The 24,997-nt window shown below is 37.0% G+C and overlaps 1 protein-coding gene across 36 annotated transcripts in view; it reads left to right on the top strand.

Annotated features, from left to right (window-relative positions):
* Nucleotides 1-24,997, top strand: part of ABI2 (abl interactor 2) — a 108,417-nt gene that overhangs the window by 69,005 nt on the left and 14,415 nt on the right. For 5 of the 36 annotated variants that reach the window (XM_054585809.1, XM_054585778.1, XM_054585780.1 and 2 more), the window contains 6 exons: nt 739-836; nt 3,759-3,905; nt 4,623-4,747; nt 5,966-6,148; nt 12,404-12,562; nt 22,135-22,221. In XM_054585809.1, the coding sequence (XP_054441784.1) occupies nt 739-836; nt 3,759-3,905; nt 4,623-4,747; nt 5,966-6,148; nt 12,404-12,562; nt 22,135-22,221 (799 nt within the window). The remainder of the gene's footprint in view (nt 1-738; nt 837-3,758; nt 3,906-4,622; nt 4,748-5,965; nt 6,149-12,403; nt 12,563-22,134; nt 22,222-24,997) is intronic. The other 31 variants (XM_054585813.1, XM_054585791.1, XM_054585793.1 and 28 more) reach the window with 15 other exon arrangements.

Genomic DNA, 24,997 nt, shown 5'->3' with positions numbered 1-24,997 from the left:
TAGGACTGTGTTACTTACATCTTTCCTGTGGCTGAATTAATCTTCATTTTGGGCCTGAATGGCTTTCATTCCCACTGGGACTGGGACTTTGCCTGTGGCCCCTGTACTGCTCACAGGTGAATGGGATAGATGTTTAGGTACATGCCTTAACTTCTGGCAGTTTGCAGGTAGGTGATTCCTCCATAAGAGAACATTAAAGAAATAATAGTTGTAAGGCTGATCTACTATTTAAAAACTAAAATTTTATATGTATATCATGCAATTTAACTTTATTTTGTATTCTCTAGTTACAATGAAGGAAAACCATAGTTGCATATTTTATTTGAGAAACATTTTGTATGATAAACTTATTATCTAAAAAGACAAGGATTGCTTCAGGGTGTCATTGACTACTTAAGTTTACTCTATTAAAACTAAAGTTTTTATAGTTATTCTATTTAATTTCAGTTGAATGTAGTATCAAATAGTCCTACCAGTGATCTGTTGGTGTGATGGCCTAATGGCAAATAAAGTCTTTGCATACAAGTTTATAATTATTTGAAAATTTCACATTAGGAAGAGTCCTTTGAGTACAACTGTAGAATAATGTAGAGTAGATATTGCATATGAAATGCATGGCCTCTAATTTTTTTCCTGTTTAAACCTTCCCCTTCTTTGTTAAATAGCATAACATCATTTCCCCAAAATGACACTTTGTTTCATTGCATACAAGTTGAGTTTTCCTCAAAAATTTTTTAGGTGAGTACCCAGAATATGAAGATGGGTGGGCTGCCGCGTACAACACCTCCAACTCAGAAACCCCCCAGTCCCCCTATGTCAGGGAAAGGGACACTTGGGTGAGTATATAACTAAGTAATAACTGAAAACCATTTCATGCAGTGTAGTTGAAAACTAAACACTACATATATTTAAATTATTTTTTAATATTTGAAAAGAGAACATTTTCTTCCTAGGATTATCTTTTTGTGTGTAATTTTCCCTTTTCCTGGGAAACATTTTTATACTTTAAAAAGATTTTGTTTAGAAATTACTTATCTAATGAATTTTACATTTAAAATAAAATACTAGTACAAGTTCATGGTTTACTATAAACTGCACTTTTAATTCTTAATTTCATAAAAGTTTTAGTCTTTTGTATTACAGTTGACTGTTATTTAGACTTCCTCTGAAGAGCATTGTGTAGATACAAATTTGGTAATCTGTGTTATGAGAATATGAGCTTTAAATTGGTTCTGCAGAAGTGGGCTCTGGATTTGACTTTTGGCAGAAATGGTCAATTAATAGATAAGACTGGTTTTTCTTCTGTAGAATCACTATAAAAACCTGAGTTTATTGTGGAGATTTGTGATCAGATAGGCATAACATACCCCAGAAGCCAGATGGCCAGAATTATGGTCCAGCTCTGCTCCTGCTCTGTGGTCTTACATAGTCAGCCTCTTAATAGTTCAGTTTTTTCATCTGTAAAAGGGGGTAATATTTGTCATCTGTCAACTTTTCAGAGTCACTACCATGAATTGGATTTTTTAAAAAGTGTATAAAACAGACAAAATGCTGTAACAACCATTGGCTTTATGATTTATACTTAGAAATTTTTAATTGACAATCTTGTCTCTGGCCCCCTCACCAAAAAAAAAAAAGAAAAAAAGAAAAAAGAAAAGAAAAAAGATTCAAACAAAAATGAAAAACACAAAAAAACCTAACCAAGTGCTGTGGGTCAAGGTAAGACAAAGATGAGTAGGGATATAAAGGAGGAGGACAGTGTTAGAAGAGGATATGTAATTAAGACAGTGGGAAACAAAAGAATAAAAATGAATTTCAGCCAGGAATAGGACCAAAAAAATTCTGCTTAGATTAGAGAGGAACAAATATAGTAGATCAAATAAAATTTAAATGTCAGAGTAGAATGTTGATGATGTGGTAGGATATAATTTTGCAGAGTTAGAGTAGAGAGTCAGATCAAGAGGAAGTGTTTGCCTTATTGTCTTGTGGAACGTCTCTCATTTTTCTTATGTATCGTACCTAATGGATTTTGTTAGGTTTTAAATCAAGATTGTTAGCAAGCTTACCCATTGTAGCCTTTAATAAAATAAAATTTTCTGTTACTCATAATTTGAAGATTTACTCATATACCAATATATGTTTTCCTTGTGTATTAGCAAGGGTTTTTACGGGATCCTCCAACTCTCTGAGCACCATATGCTTGCTGGTTGATGGTCATAGCCTGGCCTTTCTTCAGTCTCTGCCTAGCCACCATATTTTGTTCCTCTGCCCTGTGCTGTTTACCTTGTATTTATTATTTTCTTTACTGTTTAGTTCTCAATCGGCAGAGGGTTTTTTTTCTTGGCTTGAGACAACATTTTTATTTGGGAAAAATTGTCTGGAAAGCAGATGTTTAGAAATTAATCAGTTTCTATTTTAAGATTTTTAAATATTTACATCATAATTTCAGAGATGCCAAAACTTCTTTTAGGTATTTTAAATGCAGGGTCCTGTCATTCCTTTTTCTTCCTTTGACCCAATCTCTCATCTAGTACCCCTTATTTATTTTTAATTATTAGTTATATATGTAGTTATGCAAGGAGATTTTTGAGGGTACTAGAGTGGATGGGTCATTGCAAAGTGATCTCATTCAAAATCAATGAACCATAATTGAGTAACCCTGGAGAACAGTATTTAAAGAAATCTTGGGAGCTATGAGGGAGTGAATTATTGAGAAATTCAAAGTTGAATGAGCAACATCATTTCAGGAAAAGAAAGCTTTTTAATTTTCACATTTTGAGATCCCGTTTTTTTTTTTCCTTATAAAAACCAGAATCTCATCTACAAAATATTAGTTATTTATCATTGTTGTAAAGAATTTGGAAACCATGTGCTGTACACCTGGAACTAATACACAGTAATGATGAATGTAAAGTAGTTGAAAAAATAAAAAATTTAACAATAGCTAAATGTTAACACACAAAAAGAATTTCGAAACCCTATTTTCTTTTGTACTCTTCTCATTCTCTTCCTTTAAAAGGATATTTGGAGGAAAAAATATGTCAATAACACCTTGTTTGTTTTGTATTTTACGGTTCAGAGTAAATACCGTAGAAAGACTTAGGTGGTCTTCGTATTTTTTCCTTTCTTTTAAATGTTGAACTCTGAGGGAGGGTAAAAGGTAAGAGAGATCAAGGTGAAAGTTGAAGGAGGAAGTGAGGTGAGAATGGAAGGAGATGAGATTAAATTGTTTGTTCTTGTACATGGATATAGTTTAATTTCTATGTATTTAGTCTATAGAAAAGGAAATAGAGGGTTGTAATTGCCATGATCATCAGTGTGGGGGTTGGGGAGCCTGTCTTTGAATATTTTCGGTTAGGGAGAGACGGGTGAGGAGAGATAATTAGTGCATTCGTGTAATGCAGTTGGGAGACTTTGACATGGCACTAAAATAATTTGAACTCATCCACAAAAAAGAAGAGCCTGGGAAACATTGGCTTCTTACCTGGTGGGAGATTCTTTATGCTCAATGAGAATGAATGAACAAAATTGCATTAGTACAGGGAAATGAGGTTGGAGACTAAAAAAATAACAATATTCATCAAAACCCTAATGATGGAGAAGTGATACCTAAGGAAAGACTGAAATTGGTAGCTGGGTTATGTAAAAACACATTTTCCTATATCTGAGTACAAATTGTATTTCACTACTGGCAACTCTTTGAATTTATTGTGCCGAAATTTGCTAATCACACCATACATACGCTCTTCTTTTTGTAGGCGGCACTCCCCCTATCGCACACTGGAGCCAGTGCGTCCTCCAGTGGTACCAAATGATTACGTACCTAGCCCAACCCGTAATATGGCTCCCTCGCAGCAGAGCCCTGTGAGGACAGCTTCTGTGAATCAAAGAAATCGAACTTACAGGTATTTTCTCTACCTCAGCACAAAATGTGATGGTCATCGTACCATAATCTGTTTAGATAACTTCAGTTAAATCTCTCTCATTTTCCAAGCACTAAGTTCTTTTCCTCACTCTACTCTCCCAAACCCCATCTGATTCCACCTCTCTCTCCTCCTGTTCTGATGCAACTTTGAGCAGTCAGGAAGTCGGGGGAAAAAGACATGTTAAAGTACACACCTCTCTGCAAAATTAATAGTAATAGTTGACCTTAAAAAAATCATGGACTAGATATGGGAAATTTCAAGTTGTTTTTTGGTGGAACTTTACAGATGAAAAACTATGTGCAATAAAGCATTAATATGGGGTAGTATATCAAGATATTACAAATGAAATTAGTTAAATAATCTGTTTAGGAAAATCATTATTAAAAAAGGAATTTCTTCAGACAGGCATTAAACTGGAGTAAAAGAAAGTATTATTATTATGTGTTGAGCCCATCATTTATCATTTATGTTCATAACATTTTTTTTCTTTTTTAATTTCTTTAATATAGGCTTATTAAAGGGTGGTCAAAACAAGTTTCTTGAACTCAGATTCTCCCTCACTAATAAATTAATATTTGAAGTAGAGGACTTGAATTATCTTTATTGTGGCTATATTCATTTTGGAAAATGTTGGGAAATGCTGGAGATCTCTAATTGTATGTAATACTCATGTTTTGGTGGCTCCTGTTTCTTTAGCAGCAGTGGGAGTAGTGGAGGAAGTCACCCCAGTAGTCGGAGCAGCAGCCGTGAGAACAGTGGAAGTGGGAGCGTAGGAGTTCCCATTGCTGTTCCTACTCCCTCTCCTCCCAGTGTCTTTCCAGGTAAAACATGAATGGTGCTTCACCTTCACTTGTCCTTTCTGAATTTGAAGTCAATTTCGGATTTAATTACAGTGGGCTTTCTTCATAATCGGGATTTATTTTCCTTTGGGACTCCATAAATGTTGGGAAATCTTTATTATACATTTGTTATTTTTAACCAAGTGATTTGTAAATTTATGCTCACACACTTCCCTGTAATTTTAAGTTTTATGTTTTTGGTGCCGTAGCTCAGTTGATACTTTGAGGTTGGAGGTACCATACTGGTGTGCTGTGTGTTTAATTCCAGCTAGTGTTAACGACAGTGCATGCCTTGGGACTGAGAGGGGACTCAGTGTGAAAATCATACGTGTAACAAAGGATTGGACAAATGTGTTAAATGTTTAAGTGTGTTAAAAGACAATTTTAGTTAAGTCAGAGTAGTTCTGACAGTTTAGTGGACTGTTGGAACTTAATAGTCTCTGAAATGCTACGCCTCTTTTCTCCAAAACAGAACAATGTACTTATTTAATCTGAGGGTACCAAAGTTAAAATTTAGTTTTAAAAGCATGACACAAAAGACATAAGGATAGAATATTACATATTTAATTTACTTATTCTAATAACAAATACCTTTTCAAAAATCATTGAAAAGAGAGATTTGTGTTTTGCTAAATGGTCTTTTTTACCTGATAAGATACTTATATCTGGAGCGTATTTTCTGACTTGTGTAATTCAGAATGGAATGCTGTTGTTTCCTAGTGTTTGTTTGTTTGTTTATTTGAGAGAGACATCAGTTTGTTGTTCCACTTATTTATGCATTCATTGATCAATTCTTGTATGACTAGAGGTCGAACTGGCAGCCTTGGCGTATCAGGACCATGCTCTAGCCAACCGAATACCCGGCCAAGGTTTAGTTTTTATATTATTTACAGAATGTTGTACTAAAAATTACAGTATAAAGGGAGTACTTGCAGAATAGTGGCTCTCAGATAAAAAAAGAATGCTTGTTTTTAATGAATTAAAAAATCTCTACATTACCGCGGCATCTTGAATTATTTGCTGCACACCTAATAATCCCTTAACATAAGCTTTATTCTGTTTTGGTTTTTACCACTCTCTTCTGTTCTCCGGTTAGTGTTTAGCACTGAATATCTAACATTAAGTTCTCTAATGCCTTTTCTAGTCCTGCCTACTGGGATTGCCTCGCTAATGCTGCCTCTCACTCCTCTTTCCCCTCAGCCCCTGCTGGCTCTGCTGGTACTCCTCCCCTTCCTGCTACTTCTGCATCTGCCCCTGCCCCTCTTGTTCCTGCTACTGTCCCTTCCTCCACTGCCCCTGAAGCAGCTGCTGGGGGTGCCCAGACCCTTGCTGATGGCTTCACTTCTCCAACTCCCCCTGTTGTTTCTTCCACTCCCCCTGCAGGTGAGTATTGGCTTATTCCTTGGCAGGCAAACTCCAGTCATCTAGCTCTTCTGTTACCTGGAACTCTGGCTTTATGATTTTTGTTTGTGCTTTGTGTGAATGTGTGTATATACATGTATATATAAAAATGAAGAATAATTTAACTAGAAAATGTCATGTGACCAAAATAAACTATTCTGAGGAAATCAGGGTAAAGTTTCTCATACATTTTTCTAATAGAGCAGCACAGATACACATTTAAAAGAATTTTTTTATTGTTGTCCCCATTTTCCCCCATTACTCTTCTCTGCCCTACCCACTCCCACCTCCCACATGCAGTATGCCACGCCCCCCCCCCCCCCCGGCACCTATTGCCTTTGTCCGTGGGTCCTTTATACACGTTCCTTAACTTGACCCCTCCCCTTCTTTGCCCCGTTATCCTCCCCTGCCCTCTCCTCTGGCCGCTGTCAGTTTGTTCTTTATTTCCATGTCTCTGGTTCTGTTTTGCTCGCTTTTTTGTTTTGGTGATTAGGTTCTAGTTATAGCTGAGATCATATGGTCAAATATACCATTTTTTTTTATTGCTTGAATTTCATTTACTAGAGGTTTGTGAATTCAGTATGAATCTGTCTTCTACACAGTTTTGAAAATTTGTCATTAGAAATAGTTTGTTAACAGGTTATTAGTGAAAAGTCTGTGACTAATTCTAAAGTATATTTTATAGAAAGTATTTGATAAAGCTGTTCAGAGGTATCTAAGTTTATTATAACAGAACCTGTTTATTATAGCAGTATTGGAAACACAGAGACAATGGACTTTGAAAGAATTTCAGATTTACTTTTTATTTAATGTTGATAGAAATTATAACCTAAAATCTGATTTTTTGATGGGGAAGGAGAAAAGGGCTCATTTGACACAAAATGTATTTGTAAAGGTAATAGTGATGCTGGTTAGTAAGTAAGTTCTTATCTATTATAAAAATGTGTATGTTTGGACACACATCACCTTAGCTTGCCAAATACTTCATAGGATATATATTCAGTTCTGCTGCTGTAACCAGATGTTTAAATGTGTTAAAGACACTTTTACTTAAAATGGACATTGGATGGTGTTTTATGGGATAGCTTGTATAATAGTGCTTTTAAAGAAAAGCTTTCTACAGTTGGTAAATGTAAACATGGGCTGTTCTTTGATCTACATACAGCTGTTTGGCCGGACTAGTTAAATAAAGGGATTTTTCTATGCTCTTTCATCAGTAAAGAATACATCTTGAAATCATTGTAGGCCAATAAAGGACAAATCACCCCCACCTGAGAGTTCACATTTTTATAATTTAATAACAGGTGCTGGTTCATAAACACTGAATAAACATTTATTGTATGAGTGGATAATTATAGTTAGTTTTATTTTTTAAACAAAAAACAAGGCAGTAAATGCCTCAGAACAATTTATATTGGCATAATTATTTTATATAGTGTCTTTGAATCCCATTTTTTTTCTTTTAAGGTATAATTTATGTACAGTAAAATTTGCCCTTTTTAATGTGTATTTCTGTGAGTTTGGAATTTTATGTAGTGATGTCACGACAACGGCAATCAAGGGGCATCACAGTCTTAACACCCCCTGACTGTCTCCCTGTCTCCTTGGTAGGCAGTCCTTCCTTTCACTCCTGGCTCCTGGCCGCCACTTGATCTGGTTTTAGTCGTTCAGGTTTTGCCTTTGTAAGACTATCGTGTAAATGGAAGCATATGGTATATAGCCTTTTGGGTCTGGTTTTTTGGCACGACGCATTTGATACTTATCTGTATTGTTGCATGTATCATTATTTCATTCCTTTTTATTACTGAGTAGTGTTCTGTATGGATGTACACAATTTGTTTATCCTTTTCCCAGGTGAGAGACATTTGGATTATTTCCTGTTTGGGGTGATTATGACTAAACTGCCATAAATATTTGCACACAGATTTTTGTATAAGCTTAGGTTTTCATTTTAAAATTTGGATAGTTCATTGATTTTATTTCTTTTGTGGATTGTGCTTTTGGTGTCATATTTACAAGCTCTTTACCTTGCATATGTTCATAAAAATTTTGTCTTGTCTAGAAGTTATTTTAGGTTTTACAATTAGGTCTATGGTAAGGAAACTGTAGTTTTGTTTTGTTTTTCAACCACATGCAAAGTAAATGCCTTATTAATGATAAGAAAAGTCTCCTTGTCTCTTTTATGTAGTGTCTTCGAATCACTGAGGACTTACATGTGAGATTTTAGACTGGATCTAACTATATGAAAATTCACAATGCTCTTACCAGATGTTTTTAACTCACTGATCCTAGGTTTGTTTTGGTTGCTACAGAGTAATTACTGAAATGCCAATAATTTGTATCTGGTGATTTATCTTTTTTTTAAAATTCTCATCAGAGGACATGTTTATTGATTTTAGAGTGGGGAAAGGAGGGGGAAACAGAAGGAGAGGAAAATTGATCTGAGAAACATTGATTGGTTGCCTCCTGCATGTGCTCTGGCCAGGCACCAAACCCCAAACCCAAGCACGTCTCTCACCAGAATCAAACTCGTACTCCTTGGTCTATGGGATGGTGATACAGTCAGCTGAGCCACAACAACCAGGGCTGGACCTGGTGATTTAAATGACAGGATGTACCTTTTAAATAACAGTTTATATATTTTTAAATTTTTTGAGTATAGTTTATTGATTATGTTATTACAGTTGTCCCATTTTTTTCCTCCCCTTTATTCCCCTCTGCCTGGTACCCTCATTCTCTCCAGCATTCCTCACCTTCAGTTCATGTCCATGGGTTGTACATATAATTTCTTTAGCTTTTCCATTTCCTATATTATTCTTACCTCCCCATGTGTATTTTGTACCTACCAATTATGCTTATTCCCTGTACCTTTTCCCCCATTCTCCCTCTTCCCTCCCTCCCCTGATTGCGCTACATGTTATCTCCAGTTCTGTGATTCTGTTCCTGTTCTAGTTGTTTGTTTAGTTTGTTTTTATTTTTAGGTTCAGTTGTTGATAGTTGTGAGATTGTTGTCATTTTACTGTTCATAGTTTTGATCTTCTTTTTCTTAAGTCCCTTAACATTTCATATAATAAGTGATTGATGATGATGAACTCTTTTAACTTGACTTTATCTGGGAAGCACTTTATCTGCCCTTCCATTCTAAATGATAGCTTTGCTGGACACAGTAGTCTTGGTTGTAGGTCTTTGCCTTTCATGACTTGGAATCCTTCTTTCCAGCCCCTTCTTGCCTGTAAGTCTTCTTTTGAGAAATCAGCTGATAGTCTTATGGGAACTCCTTTGTAGGTAACTGTCTCCTTTTCTCTTGTTGCTTTTAAGATTCTCGCCTTACCTTTAACTGTGGGTAATGTAATTATGATGTGTCTTGTGTTCTTCTTTGGGTCCAACTTGTTTGGGACTCTGTGCTTCCTGGACTTACATGTCTATTTCCTTTCCCAGATTAGGGAAGTTCTCCCCCATTGTTTTTTCATATAAGTTTTCAATTTCTTGATCTCCCTCTTCTTCTTCTGGCACCCCTTTGATTTGCATGTTGGAACATATAAAGCTGCCCCAGAAGTTCCTCAGCCTCTCCTCATTTTTTTGAATTCTTGTTTCTTCCGTTCTGGTTGAACGTTTATTTCTTCCTTTTGTTCCAAATCTTGATTTGAGTCCTGGTTTCCTTCCTGTCACTCTTGATTCCCTGTATAGTTTTCTTTACTTCACTTTGCATAGCCTTCACTTCTTCCCCTATTTTGCGGCTGTACTCAAATCATTTTTGTGAGCACCCTGATTACCAGTGTTTTGAACTCTGCATCTGATAGGTTGTTAATCTCCTCATGTCTTAGTTCTTTTTCTGGAGTTTCAATCTGTTTTATTTGGGCCATATTTCTTTGTCTCAGTGCACCTATTATAAGGGGTGGAGCCTTAGGTATTTGGTAGGGCAGGGCAACCCATGTCTCTGCGCTGTGGGAGGAAGGGTCAGAGAGGGAACAGTGCTGCTTGCCTGGCTCCAGGCTAGCTTTCAGTCACTTCCCTTGCTATGCACAAGTGAATTGCTCCCTTCCAGGTGCTGCCCTGGTGCTGATTCCCGGTTGAGTGGGCTGTGTACATTCTAGGACCCCGTGGACTCCTACAGCAGACTCTCTTGTGAGACTGGGAGAGTTTTTCCTGCCACTGCAACCCCCACAGATTTTTTTACAGCCAGAGGTTTTGAGGCTTTATTTCCCCTCGCTGGAACTGTGGGTTGTGCCCTCTTATCTCGACACTCCCCAGTTCCTCCCTGTTTATCTGCACACAAATGTGGGACTGCCTCCTCTGCCAGACACTGGCTTGTAGTAAGCCCTCTCCATCCCAGCTGCCGGTCTCCACCCTCCTACCAGTTTGAATGAATGTTTCTTCTTTAACTCCTTGGTTGTTGGATTTCTATACACATGGATTTTCTGGCAATTCTAGTTGTTTTTTGTTTTTAAGTTGGTCGCTATCTTTTGGTTGTGTGAAGAAACGATGCATATCTACCTAGGCCTCCCTCTTGGCCAGAAATGTTTTTATATTTTTAATCATGATTACAGTGTCTTGACAGTGGATTTTACTTAAGCTTTAATCCTTAAGGTTTCATTAACAGGATTGATTTTTATGTTTTGATATGTCGTATGGAAGAAGATTAAATAGTATAGCAGATCTTGAGTGCTTTTTAAAAAAATACTTATTTTATTTATTTATTTTTAGAAAAGGGAAGGGAGGGAGAAAGAGAGGGAGAGAAACATCAGTGTGTGGTTGCATCTTGTGTGCTCCCTGCTGGGGACCTGGCCTGCTGCCCAGGCATGTGCACCACACTGGGAATCAAACCAGCAACCCTTTGATTCACAGGCCAGTGCTCACTCCACTGAATCACACCAGCTAGGGCGCTTTGGTAATATTCTTTACATGAATCAAGGTTTGATAAGCTTATGGAGTTCTTGAGGACCAATTTTAGTCAGGTAAAACCATTTTACAATCATGGATAAGATGAAAAATTTAAAAGTTTTTCTTTTTTCCCCCCTTCTCTCACCTTCCTTCCTCTCTTGCCCTTTCTCATTTCCTTTTCCCTCCTTCTTTCTCTTCACCTTATCCTCCCTCCTTCCCTCCTCTTTTCTTCCCCTGATACTTTTCTTTCCTCCTCCTCCCCATCTGTCCTCTCTCGCCCCTTCCCTCCCCTCTTTTCCTCTCTCGGTTGCTGGAATGCTGGCTTCCAGGTTGCCGGATGCTCTCGCAGGATGGCTATGAATGTTGCCCAACACAAAATCATAACTTTACTTAAAACCTTATGAGGTTTTTTTTTGTGATGACATGTTGCAGTGTATTTAATGTGTGGCCCGACAATTCTTCTTCTTGCAGTGTGGTGCAGAGATGCCAAAAGGTTGGACACCCCTGCCTAGTGGTTTGTCTGTCTGTCTGTAACAGGAGGTCCCCAGCTGAGTGATTTTGAGTGGGAGTGGAATGAAGATAAAATTTAGGAACTGGATTGATAAAATTTAGGAAATTGGATAGTTAAGAAATAGTGTCTTCAGTTGGTTCAGAGGTCAGAGTACAGTGATATTGCTGATGATTATGTACAGATTCAGGAATGATATTAAAAATGAGATACATTTTGATTCACTTTTTGTATCTTAGTTTTTTTTCATAATTGTGAATTTCTTAAACTAATTTAAAGACAAAATAACCTGGTTTCAGAAGCACATATCTTTGAGGCAATAAAGATATCTTTGATTATCTCACTTGACATTTTGCTAGGAATATTTTTTTAATCGCTTTGCTACCTTAAATTTACTATTATTAGTATTAATTTGGAATAAGACTATGTATCAAACATTTTTTCTTTGGCTTTCCCAAATGTCATCTTTATTTGCTTAGTTTAATTTTTAATCTTTGGTGGATTTGGTGGGGTGAAGCAGGGAAGTGAGCCATAAATTTTAATATAATTGTGATGATTTGGAAATCCTATCAAATTATTAACTTAATAAAATCTTAATATTAATTAGTAATCAATTTAGATGTGGCTTTCCCAGACCTAATCAATAATCCACTTTCCTGCCTTTGCACTTCAGTGTAATGTCAGCTGAGCAATAATTGTCACCTTATATTATATTTGTCAGATAACTAAATTAGCTAACATTGTTATTTTTCATAATCTTATTAAGATTCAGGCATTGTACCTAAAGTATTTCATTGTCTGAGATTATTTTCTTTTAATGGAAAATTTATGTTCTTTTCCTTTTCCAGGTCATCCTGTGCAGTTCTACAGCATGAATAGACCTGCCTCTCGCCATACCCCCCCAACAGTAGGGGGCTCATTGCCCTATAGACGCCCTCCTTCTATAACTTCACAAACAAGCCTTCAGAATCAGATGAATGGAGGACCTTTTTATAGCCAGAATCCAGGTTAGATATTCGTTTGCATTCCATCGACTGTACCTGGTTAATAATATCCTTTAGTTACAGAGAAAAAAATAAAAACCCTTTAATTACAAATGATTAACACATGATAGGAGGTCAGTACTATTTTTTTGAATAAATGGAGGAATGAATACAAAGTTACTAGTACTGTATTTTCCAGTTCTTTTTTAAAAATACCAATACATGGTTTTCATACAAACTTGTAGAATTTAATTTTCCTGAACAGAATCTTTTTGAATATGCTAGTGATTATTTGCTTTTAAAAATCAAAAATTGTGGTAAACAATATTTCCCTCCTATTTAATCAGATATCCTTGCTCTATGAGTAGCAAATAATGACAATTGAGTATATGGGCAGAGTTTATAAGTAGCAAAGTAAAAGGGACATTTTTGAAGCTGCTTTGTGCTAGGGAGTTATACTGTCTTATTTAATTCTCATAACAAACCTATGATGGGAAAAGTGGTACTTGGTCAGATTGATTCAGATATTACATCATCTTTCAGTTGCATCATGCACACAGAAAACTTAATCTGGCACATATTTACTATTACATATAATAATTTTTGCTTCTCCAGAAAAAGAGAAAAATGTTAGACTTTGTGACTGTTGTGGATATGGTATGCCAACTTACAATGTTTTTCTGGATTTTTGTCAAGAGGCCAGTAAGTTTGTATGTGATCACCTCTAATATTAGGAGACAGCCCATTTTACCTTTGATATACCCTGAATTTTATGGAGTTGGAATCTGTATACTATGGCTACTACCTTTTGGTGAAACTTTGTTTTATTCTTTGGAGTTGTGCAAAAGGAATTTGAATCCTTTTCTTAAACAGTTTAAAGAATGCTTTTATATTTATAATAAAAGAAATAATCTTATTTGATTATTATAATTATGTGATCATTTTCATCTGTATTTTACAGGTGATGAAACTGAGACTGAGGTGATGGTCAAGTTAGGATTTGAACTTAGGTTATCCGACTCCATGTTCTATTGTACTATGCTGCCTACCTTCAGATTAAAAAAAAATTTTTTTTTCTTATCCTCTCATGTGCTCTCTCTTGTTGGGAGGAGGATATCCACATTGTAATGCAAAATGCATGAGGGCCTGAGACTTTGCCAGTTTTTTATACAGTTATATTTTGGGAATAGTGCTCAATAACTATTTGCTGAATGCAGACTGAATCCCTGTTCCTTTATTCAGATCCCTTCACTGTTTTGGGTCTCTCTTCAAATTAAATGCCATATTTCTAGTCTAATCAGTGCACTCCGTAGTGCCTTATTTGAAATATATTTCACTGCTGTCTTTGATCACACTTAGTGATGTTGGCTGTGCCATTCTTTTTAACTCTTTTTGAGCTTATTTTTGATAAATCTGTTTATCTTTCTATCCATTCTGTTAAATCACGTGTTCCAAACCCATATTTGAATAGGAGTTTTTTTGGACCTAAATGCGTTTTTATTTTTAAACTTCTGTTTGTTAGATATGGATTATTTCATAATTCTCTCTCTCTGGCCCCCTTGGAAATCTAGACAATTATTGCTTAGGGAACTTATACCCTTTCTTTTCTTTGGAACGAGTTTTGAAAGCATGATGTCAGTCCAAAATGGGCTGGTTCTGGAATGAGATGTTTCACTGTTACATCTTGGGACCACCTATACATAATACACAGAACATATTAGGTTGGCCACAGAGTTCATTTATTTTTTCCTGTAAAAGACACATTTTTCTTTTTTTTTTAATTTTAATTTATTTTTTCAAATACATTTGTCTCTGCCTACCCCCCACCACTTTCCCTTGCCCCCTTCCTCCTTCCCTCCCTCAGCTCTTCCCCTTTGGTTTTGTCCATGAGTCCTTGCTATATGTTCCTTGACTTTCCCCTTCCCTTCCTTTTCCCCACCCCACCTCCCTCCTTCCCTCTTGTCTCTGTTGATTTCTTTTCCTTTCAGTGTTGCTGGAAAAGACACATTTTTCATTTTCACCAATAACTTTATTGATTGGGATATTTTGAGTATTCGGGTACCTCCCACTATTGACTTCTAGTGGTTAGAGGCCAGGGATGCTGCTAAACATCTTCCAGTGCATTAGACAGCCCCACAGCAAAAAAATTATTTTGCCAAAATGTCAGTAGTAACCGAAACACTTCCTAAACTACTTTTGACACTTTTGATCAGTCATAACACCTTCACCATACACTGCACAAATCTTTTTTTTTGCATTTCAGTAGCATTTTTATCTCTTTTGAAATAATAAAGCATAAGATGCGAAAAATGTTGCATATTTCTTCCGTCTTCAATACTAAAATGACTGTACAAAAATTCACCGATTTTCATAAGTTTTTTTCAAATGTACACTAATATGAAAGCTGTTACAATACAATCTAACAAAATTGTTTTGAATGAAGTTAAAGACAACTAAGCACTACTTACAGAAAAAACTAAATGAATTTTTTGGCCAACCTGATATATTCAAGGACATTTCATGCTATATACATGTACAGAGTATTGGTCTTATGAGAACCCTGTTAGTGGAAATTATTTGAAGGCTTTGCAAGCACATATTTAAATATTTTAACACCTATTTCAGTACTTCTTTCTTTATAAATATGATTTTAACATACTTGGAAGTATATTAAAGTAGAAAAATATCTTACTCTATGGTATCATTTTAATGAAAGTATTTTTTATGCTCATGAAAGTACAGTGAATGGAAATGATGAGCCTTCAGTATAGTATGTGAGACAGTTTAGTTAGTGGGTTTTGTCCCACCCCGCCCCCCCATTTAAGTTCTGCCTTTCTACTCCAGTGATTTGGTAACTGTTTACAGAGTGTAGCTACAGCTTTGTTAATTGATTAATCAGAGTGCTTTTTCTAAATTAAAAATATTATTTTACTAAAATGTTCTTTGAAAACTTTTTCATTTTATAAGACTTAATGCTTATAAAAACAGTATATTAAAGCTATTAAATACTCCTTTGTTTTATTTGCTTTAGAATCTCATATAAGTCTCATGTATTACTCTACTGATCTTGCAGTGGTCCCTATTTTCTCATATTTAAAGTGAGAAAATTTGTTGTGCTTTTGAAAAAGTAGTTAATAACCTGATTTAACAAAATGACCTCAGGTATGTGTTTTATGAGCATATTTTTGACAATGGGAGGCTTGACATCCATGTGTGCTTCCGGAGAAGTGAGCCGACAGGCCGGGATTCATGCGAATGTAATTCACTGGGGTTTTCTGTGAGATGTAAATCTAGCAGCACTGTTACCATACCTGGTTTGAGTTTGAAAGAGCATTATAACATAGGAATTAAAATGTAGAACACAGGTGTCTAGAGCTAAGTCCTAGGAGCACAGTAATGAAAGGAACACTTTGGGGCATAACTGAAATCCTTTGGTTCTTACGTTTCTTAATCTAATCCAGCCAAAGAAATTGCAACATCAGTTTGTCATTCATCTTGTCAGCAGTAAGAGGAGGTCATTGAAACAGGGCTAATCACAAGCTAACAGTGTTACTATAAATGTAAATACGAAGCACCTTGGTGGTAAAAATATAATACACACACAAATATACATATGTAAACCTAGTTTTCTAAGTGTCTTTGTTGGGCTTTTATAACAAAGTTCCATAGACTAGGTGGCTTATAAACAACAGAAACTTCTCACAGTTCTGGAAGCTGGAAGTTGTAGATCAGTGAGTGTGCTGTTAACATGGCCCGAGTTCTGGTGAGAACCCATTTCTGAGTTGCAGAATGCTTTCTTCATGTTGTGGCCTCACATGGTGAAAGAAGAGAGAGCGCTCCATAGGGTTTCTTTTATAAGGGTACTAGCCCCATTAATGAGGACCCCCCTCTCATGACCTAATCACCTCCCAAAGGCCCACTTCCTAATACAATCACATTGGGAATTAGGATTTCACATATGATTTTGGGAAGACACAAACATTCAGTCTATAACTGTAGGGAATCAAATGTGTGGTATTAAAACACTAAGGCTTTAGTTAAAGATACCCTACACTTTACTGCTCACACTTTCTACAACAAAAAATTAAAAAACCCATCTAATTAATTAGAATGTTGATTCTAAGAACTTTGACTGTATACAGTTATGAGATGGAGAATTTCTGAATGTTATTTTACACAGGGAAAATGTAATACATTAACCCCTGAGTATTATTAAAAGCAACTAAAAATAAAAAACAACCAGTGAAAAACAATATTGGCCTGGTAAAATTGCAAAGAGAAGCCATACCACATTAAAGTGATAGTTAAGTTACAGAATTACCAAAAATATCCAGGAGAATACAGATGTAGAAGGGCTTACACACAGTATAAATAAAGAGCAGTAGTAAGAAGCTATTTTTAAATCCTCATTTTGGGCAGTCTTTAGGGTTTGTTAGAAAACACTGACGGAGAACAAAAAAAGAAAGCAGCTGAAAGGTGTAAGTATATTTTCAAATGACAAAGTAAACCAAACAGACCCTTTACACCAATTATTAAACACAAGTTATGTTTTTAAACTGAGTCTTAATTTACTGTTCTTGGCAGTATATGGTGATTTTTTTTTTTTTTTTTTACTTGAAAAGGAATAACAAAAATGCTCCAATTCTTTTAGCCCTCTGAGACTATAGGACTGATTATACAGGACTGGTAATCATATTCTTTTCCACCAAAAAAGTTCCCCTTACTGAGTATGATTAGCCATGTTCACTTTTAAATACTCCTTGTTCTAAGTTGCTATCCATGTTTAAAAAATATTTCACTCTTAAAATAAATTGCTTAAATTATGTCCTTCACTGGTGTATAAAATATAAGCAACTAAATTTGAATGAGCTATGAAATCTGTTTGGTCTCTAATAGTGATTAGTAGTTTTAGAAGTAGTATTTAGAATGTTTATTTTGTTTAATTTTTTCAGTATTTATAAAGCTATAAACATAAAATGTAAAAGCCTGTCTGTTTTCAAAACTCTGTGAACTGGACAATTTAAAACACTGAAGCCTCAAAGATTATGCTACACAGGATTTTATAAATAACCAGGAAGGTTATGCTTAGAAAGACTGTATTTTATCAGCACAAACTCATCTTCTAAGTTTGGTTTGCTTGCATAGCTTTTTACTGTTTCTGTACCTACATGTTTCTATGTGCAGATAAGCTATAGTTCTTGAAGCTGTTCTACTTAAGATCAGTGTGTAAACTTCAGTCACTTGGTGAGCTTGTGTCTTCATATTAACTACATTATTGTGTATTATGAACATAACATTACTCGGTCTAAGTTTGGTGATCTTTTAGTGGTCATAGAGAAAGGATCTTGTTAGTTGAAGAATCAGCTAATTAGAATGAAACTAAGTTTGTAGTTACTTCCCGTTCTTCCTGTTTATGAGATGCCTAATACTAAAACTGAATACAGTAAACAAATCTTTACATCAAAATCCTGCTTAAATACTCCTAGAATAGTTCATTTTCAACTCAACTCGAAGGAAGATAAATCTATTCTCAAGTAGGATATTTTGGTTCACAGGAGCCCTGGTCAGATGAATTTTTACTTAGATGGTCCAGAAAGAAAATGCTATGATACCTGAATTGATTTCGACCGTTAATAGAAAAGGTTTGGTCCTGGGCAAAAAAAAAAAACAACAACAGAATTTCGGGTGATCTTTGTATACTGCATTTGGAACTGAATTTTTAAACATGTTCTGGAGCTGGCTTTGGAAAAAATCTAACTAACTTATTTTGTTATAAAATAATTCTGTTTAAGGAAGGTCTGGGATTGCTGTAACTGTGCACCCTGGGGTTTGGCTGTTTGTTGCCTCGATACATGCCTTGAAGAGTTATGTTGAAGGAAACAGGCTTTTATTAACAGGGTTCCAATTTCAGGAGTGCTGAGAGTACTCCTGTGCTGGGCCTTTCTTTCCCACAAGACCCAGACCCTCCCTTGCTACCAAAAAGTTACAGGCTAAAACCATACCCAGAAGTTTCCCATTTCCTTATCTGTCCTTACTGGAGCTTAAGCTGGCCACGCAAACAGATCTCCATCCTCTCTGGAATGTGCACTCATGGGTTTCAGAGTCGCTATCTTCTTGCAGCAGGTCTCCTTCAGGATCTGGGGTACATTGTCCTCAGCCTCAATGTAGCAGTCCAGGACCTGTGTGCCATGCTGCACTGGATCATAGGCTGGCCCAGAGGCTGGCTCATGTCCCAGTGTGGGACCCTGCCTGCAGGAGTGGGCTTCCTACCACACAGCGCTTAAGCCCCTGGTGGGCCTGGCCTCTGCAGGTTGCATGAACACTCTTGTCTGTACAGGAAGCAGGGGCCAGAGACCCAGAGCATCCAAGTATACCTGCAACCAAAAGTTCCAAGCCAAAGCACCATGAGCGAAGAGAGCAAGCCGGTTCTCCTCGTCTCCTATTTAAAAGGTCCCCTCTTTTCCTGGCTAGTATGGTTCAGTGGATTGAGCGCTGGCCTGTGAACCAAAGGGTTGCCGGTTCGATTCCTAGTCAGGGCACATGCCTGGGTTGTGGGCTGGGTCCCTGGTTGGAGGTATGTGAGAGACAACCACACACTGATGTTTCCCTTCCTCCGTCCCTCCCTCCCCCATTTCTCAAAAAATAAATAAAATATTTTAAAAAATTTAAGAAAAGATCCTCTCTCCAGGAATCCCATGTGCTTCAGCAGCCAGTGGGAGCATCCAGCTTTCCAGCCAACCAGTGAGGGCTAATGTAGTCCCTGTCTGCTTTTGCCCCTCCTCCTGCAAGGATGCTGGCAGGAAGTCTCCTCTGGCAGCCCCTCCTCCTGGGAAGGCCTGGCTGCCTGGTTCTAGCTGCCTTCCATATGCAGTGTGCCCTAAGCACTGCACCTTCTGCTCCATTGGCTCCTCCCTGACTTGGAGAAGGCACAATGCTTTTAATCTGCAGCCTTTCCTGGAAAAATGGGGAGAGAGACTGTGCTGGATTTGTGGGTCCCCTGCCTGAATTGGAGTCTTTTGCTTTCCAGAGATCTCTGTTCTGACCCACCCCATTACATTGCTGTTGGTGGACTTCTTAAAATTACCATGGTTTCATATTTTCACTTTCAGAGCTAGAAAAGAAATAAAACATACTCATCTTTTTGAAAAAGTAATATACAATTTACTTACAAAAAGACTGTTCTATCTCAGTTAAGGCACCTGATCATTCATTTTTTGGAGTACCAGAGGCCTTTTTTAAAAAAAAAGAAAACGGTTGAGAAACAATGACTAAAGTGGGAAATACCCTACTTTTCTGTTACAGGGGAGGCTGGGACTGCTGTAACAGAAGGGGAACTTTTCGTCTTATTTGATATGAACATTCATGTAATTGCTACTTTTCTATTGCCATTTGCTGTCTGCTGCTGTTTCTCAGTTTGATCTGCTTTGTCTTTGCTACCTTCTCTGTTCATTGAGTCGTCTTCTGACCCCAATTTGGGAAACAGGGTATTGTGAACATATCAGCAATTGTTTCAAGCTTCAGTGAGTAGGAGACAGACAAACAACTTAAGGATTTATTACCAAGAAATAAGGTTTTTGGGAAAAACGTAACCAAAATGTATCTTTTGAAGAACGATATCAATTTCTGGGCTAATACTAATGTCCCTTAAATCTAGATATTCTTCAGGATTATCTAATTAACTCTTATTTATACATTATTGATCTTCTCCCTGCTTTTACTCACAGCACAACTATTACTTCTCTACTGATCACTACTGTCTCTGTTCCTCTCAATTTTTCTTACAAACTTAACCCAGACTTTCTAGTTGCCTCCCAGACTTATGCCTAAGTCACTTTCATACATCCTATTTATTGTGTCATTATCTCTCCCAGACCTGCCATTCACCAGCCTGTTTCTTTATATTACCTACCAAGGTTAATGTGGTTAATGGCACCTCCACCTGCATTGTTATGAAAACTAAAAATCTAAGAATTATCTTTAGTTGTTGCTGTCCTTCATGTACTAACCAAATACTTCATCACCAAGCACTCTTTTTCCCACACTGTTAACAAGTTCTCTCCTTTTCTTGCTGTTTCTACTGTCTTGATTTTTTTGTGCCAGGCCCTGGTTTAGGCTTTCTGCACACATTGTGGATTCATTTATTTTTTCTTTTTTAAACTTGTAACCACTCCGTAAAGTAGGTTACATTATCTTTTTTTTAATATCACATTTATGTAGTAGGCATAAATGTAGTAGACATAAATTAACTTGTTCCAACATCAAAAAAAATGATGACTCAGGTTATTTGATGTTGAGTGGCTAAAAGGTCCCGTCTCTTTCCACTAAGCACTCTTTCACCTAAGGTTTTTATATCCACCCACTCACCTGGGTTCTGTACTTTCTCTCTCTGGGGTACCTTATGCTGGCCATATGGAAACATTTTTAGCCCTGTGAGCTCATCACCTCCAAGCCTCTCTCCTCACTTTCTTCTCAGCTTGTTTTTCTCAACTCTTGTCTGCGTGTCAGTCAAACTCCTTTTCTTCAAGTCATGTCTGTGCGGTCTTCCTCCCGTTACCACCGCCACAAGGCTACCACCATCGCACCACACCCTCTCCACCTCCACCTCCAGGGAATTGCTTACAAATGCTCTTGGGTTAATGTTACTATTTTGTTTAATCTTCCCAGCTAGAATATGATCTCTTTGAGGACAGAGACTCTTAGTTTTTAGTTCTATTAGTCTTAACCTCATTTTGGAGCTGATGAAGGTGTTCTCTCTTTATAAGAAGGCGCATGCCATACTTTATACCCATTCTGAAGGAAACTATAACTGTAGAGTTAATCTTGGGAACTTGTTTGGCACATGCCTGGCTTATTTGTGTATTCACATACATTAAACAGTTGTTGAAGGCTTACTAGCACTAGACACTGTACCAGGTGTTTGAGGTAGAGGGACAGACATCTTGAAGAGGAGAGGAGAATGATTGGAATGAGGCCAACCTTTTTGAGTCAGGTCAGGAAGAAAATGTACCTGCTTGAGCAGGTGGTATGAATTGGATTATGAAAAATTGTAGTAACAAAGACCCGACTCTCAGAGAATGCTTTTGATTCGGTTTCTTAGAGTGCTTGCCACTTAGTAGAAAGTCAGTAAATATATACTTAATTAATGAATGAAGAACCAATGAATTTGCCTGTTAATGTAATGGAAAGTCTAAATTTAGGACGTTGGAATGTAGTTGGATTTTTTCACTTGTACTGACAAATATTTAAACTTGTATCCATCAAAGTAAAATCCAGAAACCCAAATTATTTATGATAGTCTGAAGAGATTCTTTGAGAAGATACGTTGTTATTGATAAGAAAAATCAATTTGCCGTTTTATGTTAGAGAAGATCTGTGTATGATGAATGCTTCCTGTTGTAATTTTTAAGAACTTTCTTGAAATTCCTCTAATACTGTGCGTAATGAATTATCTCTCAAAAGAGGATCCTTACTACATCTTATAAAATGTTTGTGCATAGTAGTTTCCCTCCTTATATGTTCTTTTTATTGTATTATCCTTTTCTTTTAATGTAACTCGCCCTTACCCCTTATCCTCCACACCTTTTTTGTTTTTACAGTATCTCTTGCTCCTCCTCCTCCCTCCATCCTACAGGTAACTCCTCAGTTACCTTTAATGGGATTTGTGGCCAGAGTCCAAGAAAATAGTAAGTTTATGTCTTCTTTATGCTGTAGATCAGATTATAGGCATAAAATGTCATAGATGATTGGCTAAATAGTCATTCATTTGCTGATATTTTAAGTATTGAATATTATGGACAAGTCACTGTATGAGCAGCTGGTAGGGATAAAATAATTAGGATGAAATTCTCTACTTTAAAATAACTTAAAATCTGGTAGTGAAGAAAAGACAAATATAAAATAAGGCACATGTAAGAAAACAAAGATCACATCTGAGGAGGTGCTCTTCAATCACCAGATAGATATCCCATCTTGGGGGTGCTCAGACAAGCAGTAGTCTAGTTTCCTGTTGCTAGAATTTTAGGATTTTGTGACTGGGCTGAGAATCTTCCTTTGGTCCTCTGATTCCAGGTACAAAAAGATTAAGGTAGGTTCCAGGGCACCAAGTTGCCACACTGGTTCCCAGGGCGCCTCATAGATTCATGAATTCACATTGGCCTGTGCTCTGGTGTTGAGCCATGCAGATCACATGACTAATCTGACTGACGAATTGAGTCTCCTCCTAGAGAAGTACTGAGGAAGCTCAGGAGACGTGTCTGCGGAGCAGAAGGCCTGTGTCAACATTCTCTCTGTAACAACAAATTCCTGTTACAGAGACCAGTGAACAGTCTGTATGGTAGGTGAATTCTCTTGTGAGCAGTTGACGTGAAGAACTATATCATCATCATAAAGTTGCCTGATGGGCCTGGAATCTGAGCAAGGGAATTACTTCAGTGAGAGATTTAATGTTGTCAGGCTAGTGTGTGCATCTCATAACAGTGATGGCCTCACTAAGGGGAAATATTTGCTCTGTGTTGCTTAGGACTCTTGCTCCTTTGGATGTGGAAAATCCCAATACTAGAATGTAAGCTCTGGGGGAGTAGGGATTTTTTTCCTGTTTTGTGTACAGGCTGGTTTCCCAGCACTTAGAAAAGCATCTAACACAGTAGACACTTTTAGTTTTAGTCCCTCCTCTTTTGTGCTTCCCTAGCTGACTAAATGCCCCTTTTTTATTGACACATTTCTTTCTTGTATTTTAACTGATTTTATATATATATAAAGGGAGGGGGGAGAGGGAGGAAGGGAGAGAAACATCAATGTGTGGTTGCCTCTTGCACACCCCCAACTGGGGACCTGGCCCGCAACCCAGGCATGTGCCTTAGACAGGGAATTGAACCAGGGCGCTTTGGTTCACAGGCTGGCATTCAATCCACTGTGCCACACCAGCCAGGGCTTTTTTTTAAGATTTTGATTTTAACTGATTATAATCCAGTTTTACTGGACCGACGGCTCAATCTCTTTCAGCTGCCTTTGCATCTCTATTTGCTCATTTCTGAAAATAGCCTATGTTCTTACATCAGTCTATATTGGAGGGCACCCCATGAGCAGCACCTCCAATGTTTACCACAGTTTGATTGCCTTTTAGGTTGTATTTTCTCATTCCTTTCCACAGTCATATGCATTTCTCACCTATAAAATGTATAAAATAAGAAACTGTATGAGGTGTGCTGTGGCTGATTTTAAAGACATAGTAGGACTTAATACATTCAAATGAAAGTTGTCCTGTTCAAAACATTCACCTTGGAAAGATATACCTATCTTTTGGGATTATCTTTATAGCTTTCAAATACAGTATTTTGAAGACACTCTATGATAGCAGATAATCACTCTATGTTAAGATTGATATTTGGAAGAAGTCTGGGATTCTTTGGAACCAGTTATACTGTGCTAAGTAGTGTAGTTATGATCCTATTATTCTTAAAACCCTCTGTGGCTCCCCATTGCTCTTTGGATTGAGTTCAAACTGTTGCAAGGCCCCTCCTGCCTAGTCCCCTTCAGCTTGCCCATGCCTCTTTCTGCTGAACGTTGGTCAGTTCTTTGAAGGAGTCTTGCTTTCTTACCTTGCCTTTTTTTTTTTTTCCTCTTTACACCTAACATGAAATATCCACCTCCACTCCATTCCACCCTCTGGCCATTAACTTTTACTCATCTGTCAGGTTTCAGAAACCCATGTAAGAGGTTTGGTCTACTTCTTTGTTTTCCATAGTGACTTAGAACACCTACTGCACTTAATCAAAAACGAAAGTTTGGTTGTCCATGTCCCCAGGACTTTGCCCACTGCCGCATTCCCAGTGCTGAGCGCAGTACCTAGCCAGAGTAAACATAAACAGAGTTGATGTTTATTGAGTGAATAATAATGAAACATTACTTTAAAGGTAGTGTAGATAATAAACATTTGAGTTCCAATTTCTGCTCTTCCACTTACTTGACTGTAGACTACTTTAATCTTGGAAAGCCGGTTTCCATATCCATAAAATGAAGGTTAAAAACACTACCCCCCCAAGCTAAAGGTTAAATGAAATAATGTATTCTAAAGTGCTAGCTGAATAATTGGAATATTTTAAGTAAAAAATGGTAGCTTTTGTTAGTCTTACTAAACTGGCTCTCAGGCAGTTATTAGAAAAGGTAAAGACAAGCAGTGGCAGCATCTTTGAATAATTTTATAACGTAATTTGTCAAGGTGATTGTTTTGAAAGACAGAGTTCCTTTGGATGTATATTTTTGTGGAATTGTTTAAAGGCAATCTCTTTACTTTATAAATGCAAATAGGATATATTGTTGATTCTTACCCCAACCATATGTAATTTGTCATAAAGTCTGTCCTAAAGTCACATAGCTATACATTTTGTTTATTAAAAACCCATTTGGACTAAATTATTTATTAATGGGTAAAGTTTTGAAGTTCATAAAGTAGGTACATTG

Source organism: Pteronotus mesoamericanus, unplaced genomic scaffold, assembly GCF_021234165.1.
Source record: "Pteronotus mesoamericanus isolate MK-2021 breed Mesoamerican mustached bat unplaced genomic scaffold, CSHL_Meso_final contig_90, whole genome shotgun sequence".
Classification (NCBI taxonomy): domain Eukaryota; kingdom Metazoa; phylum Chordata; class Mammalia; order Chiroptera; family Mormoopidae; genus Pteronotus; species Pteronotus mesoamericanus.
Note: the sequence above shows the minus strand (reverse complement) of the source record. Positions and strands in the feature narration are given on the sequence as shown.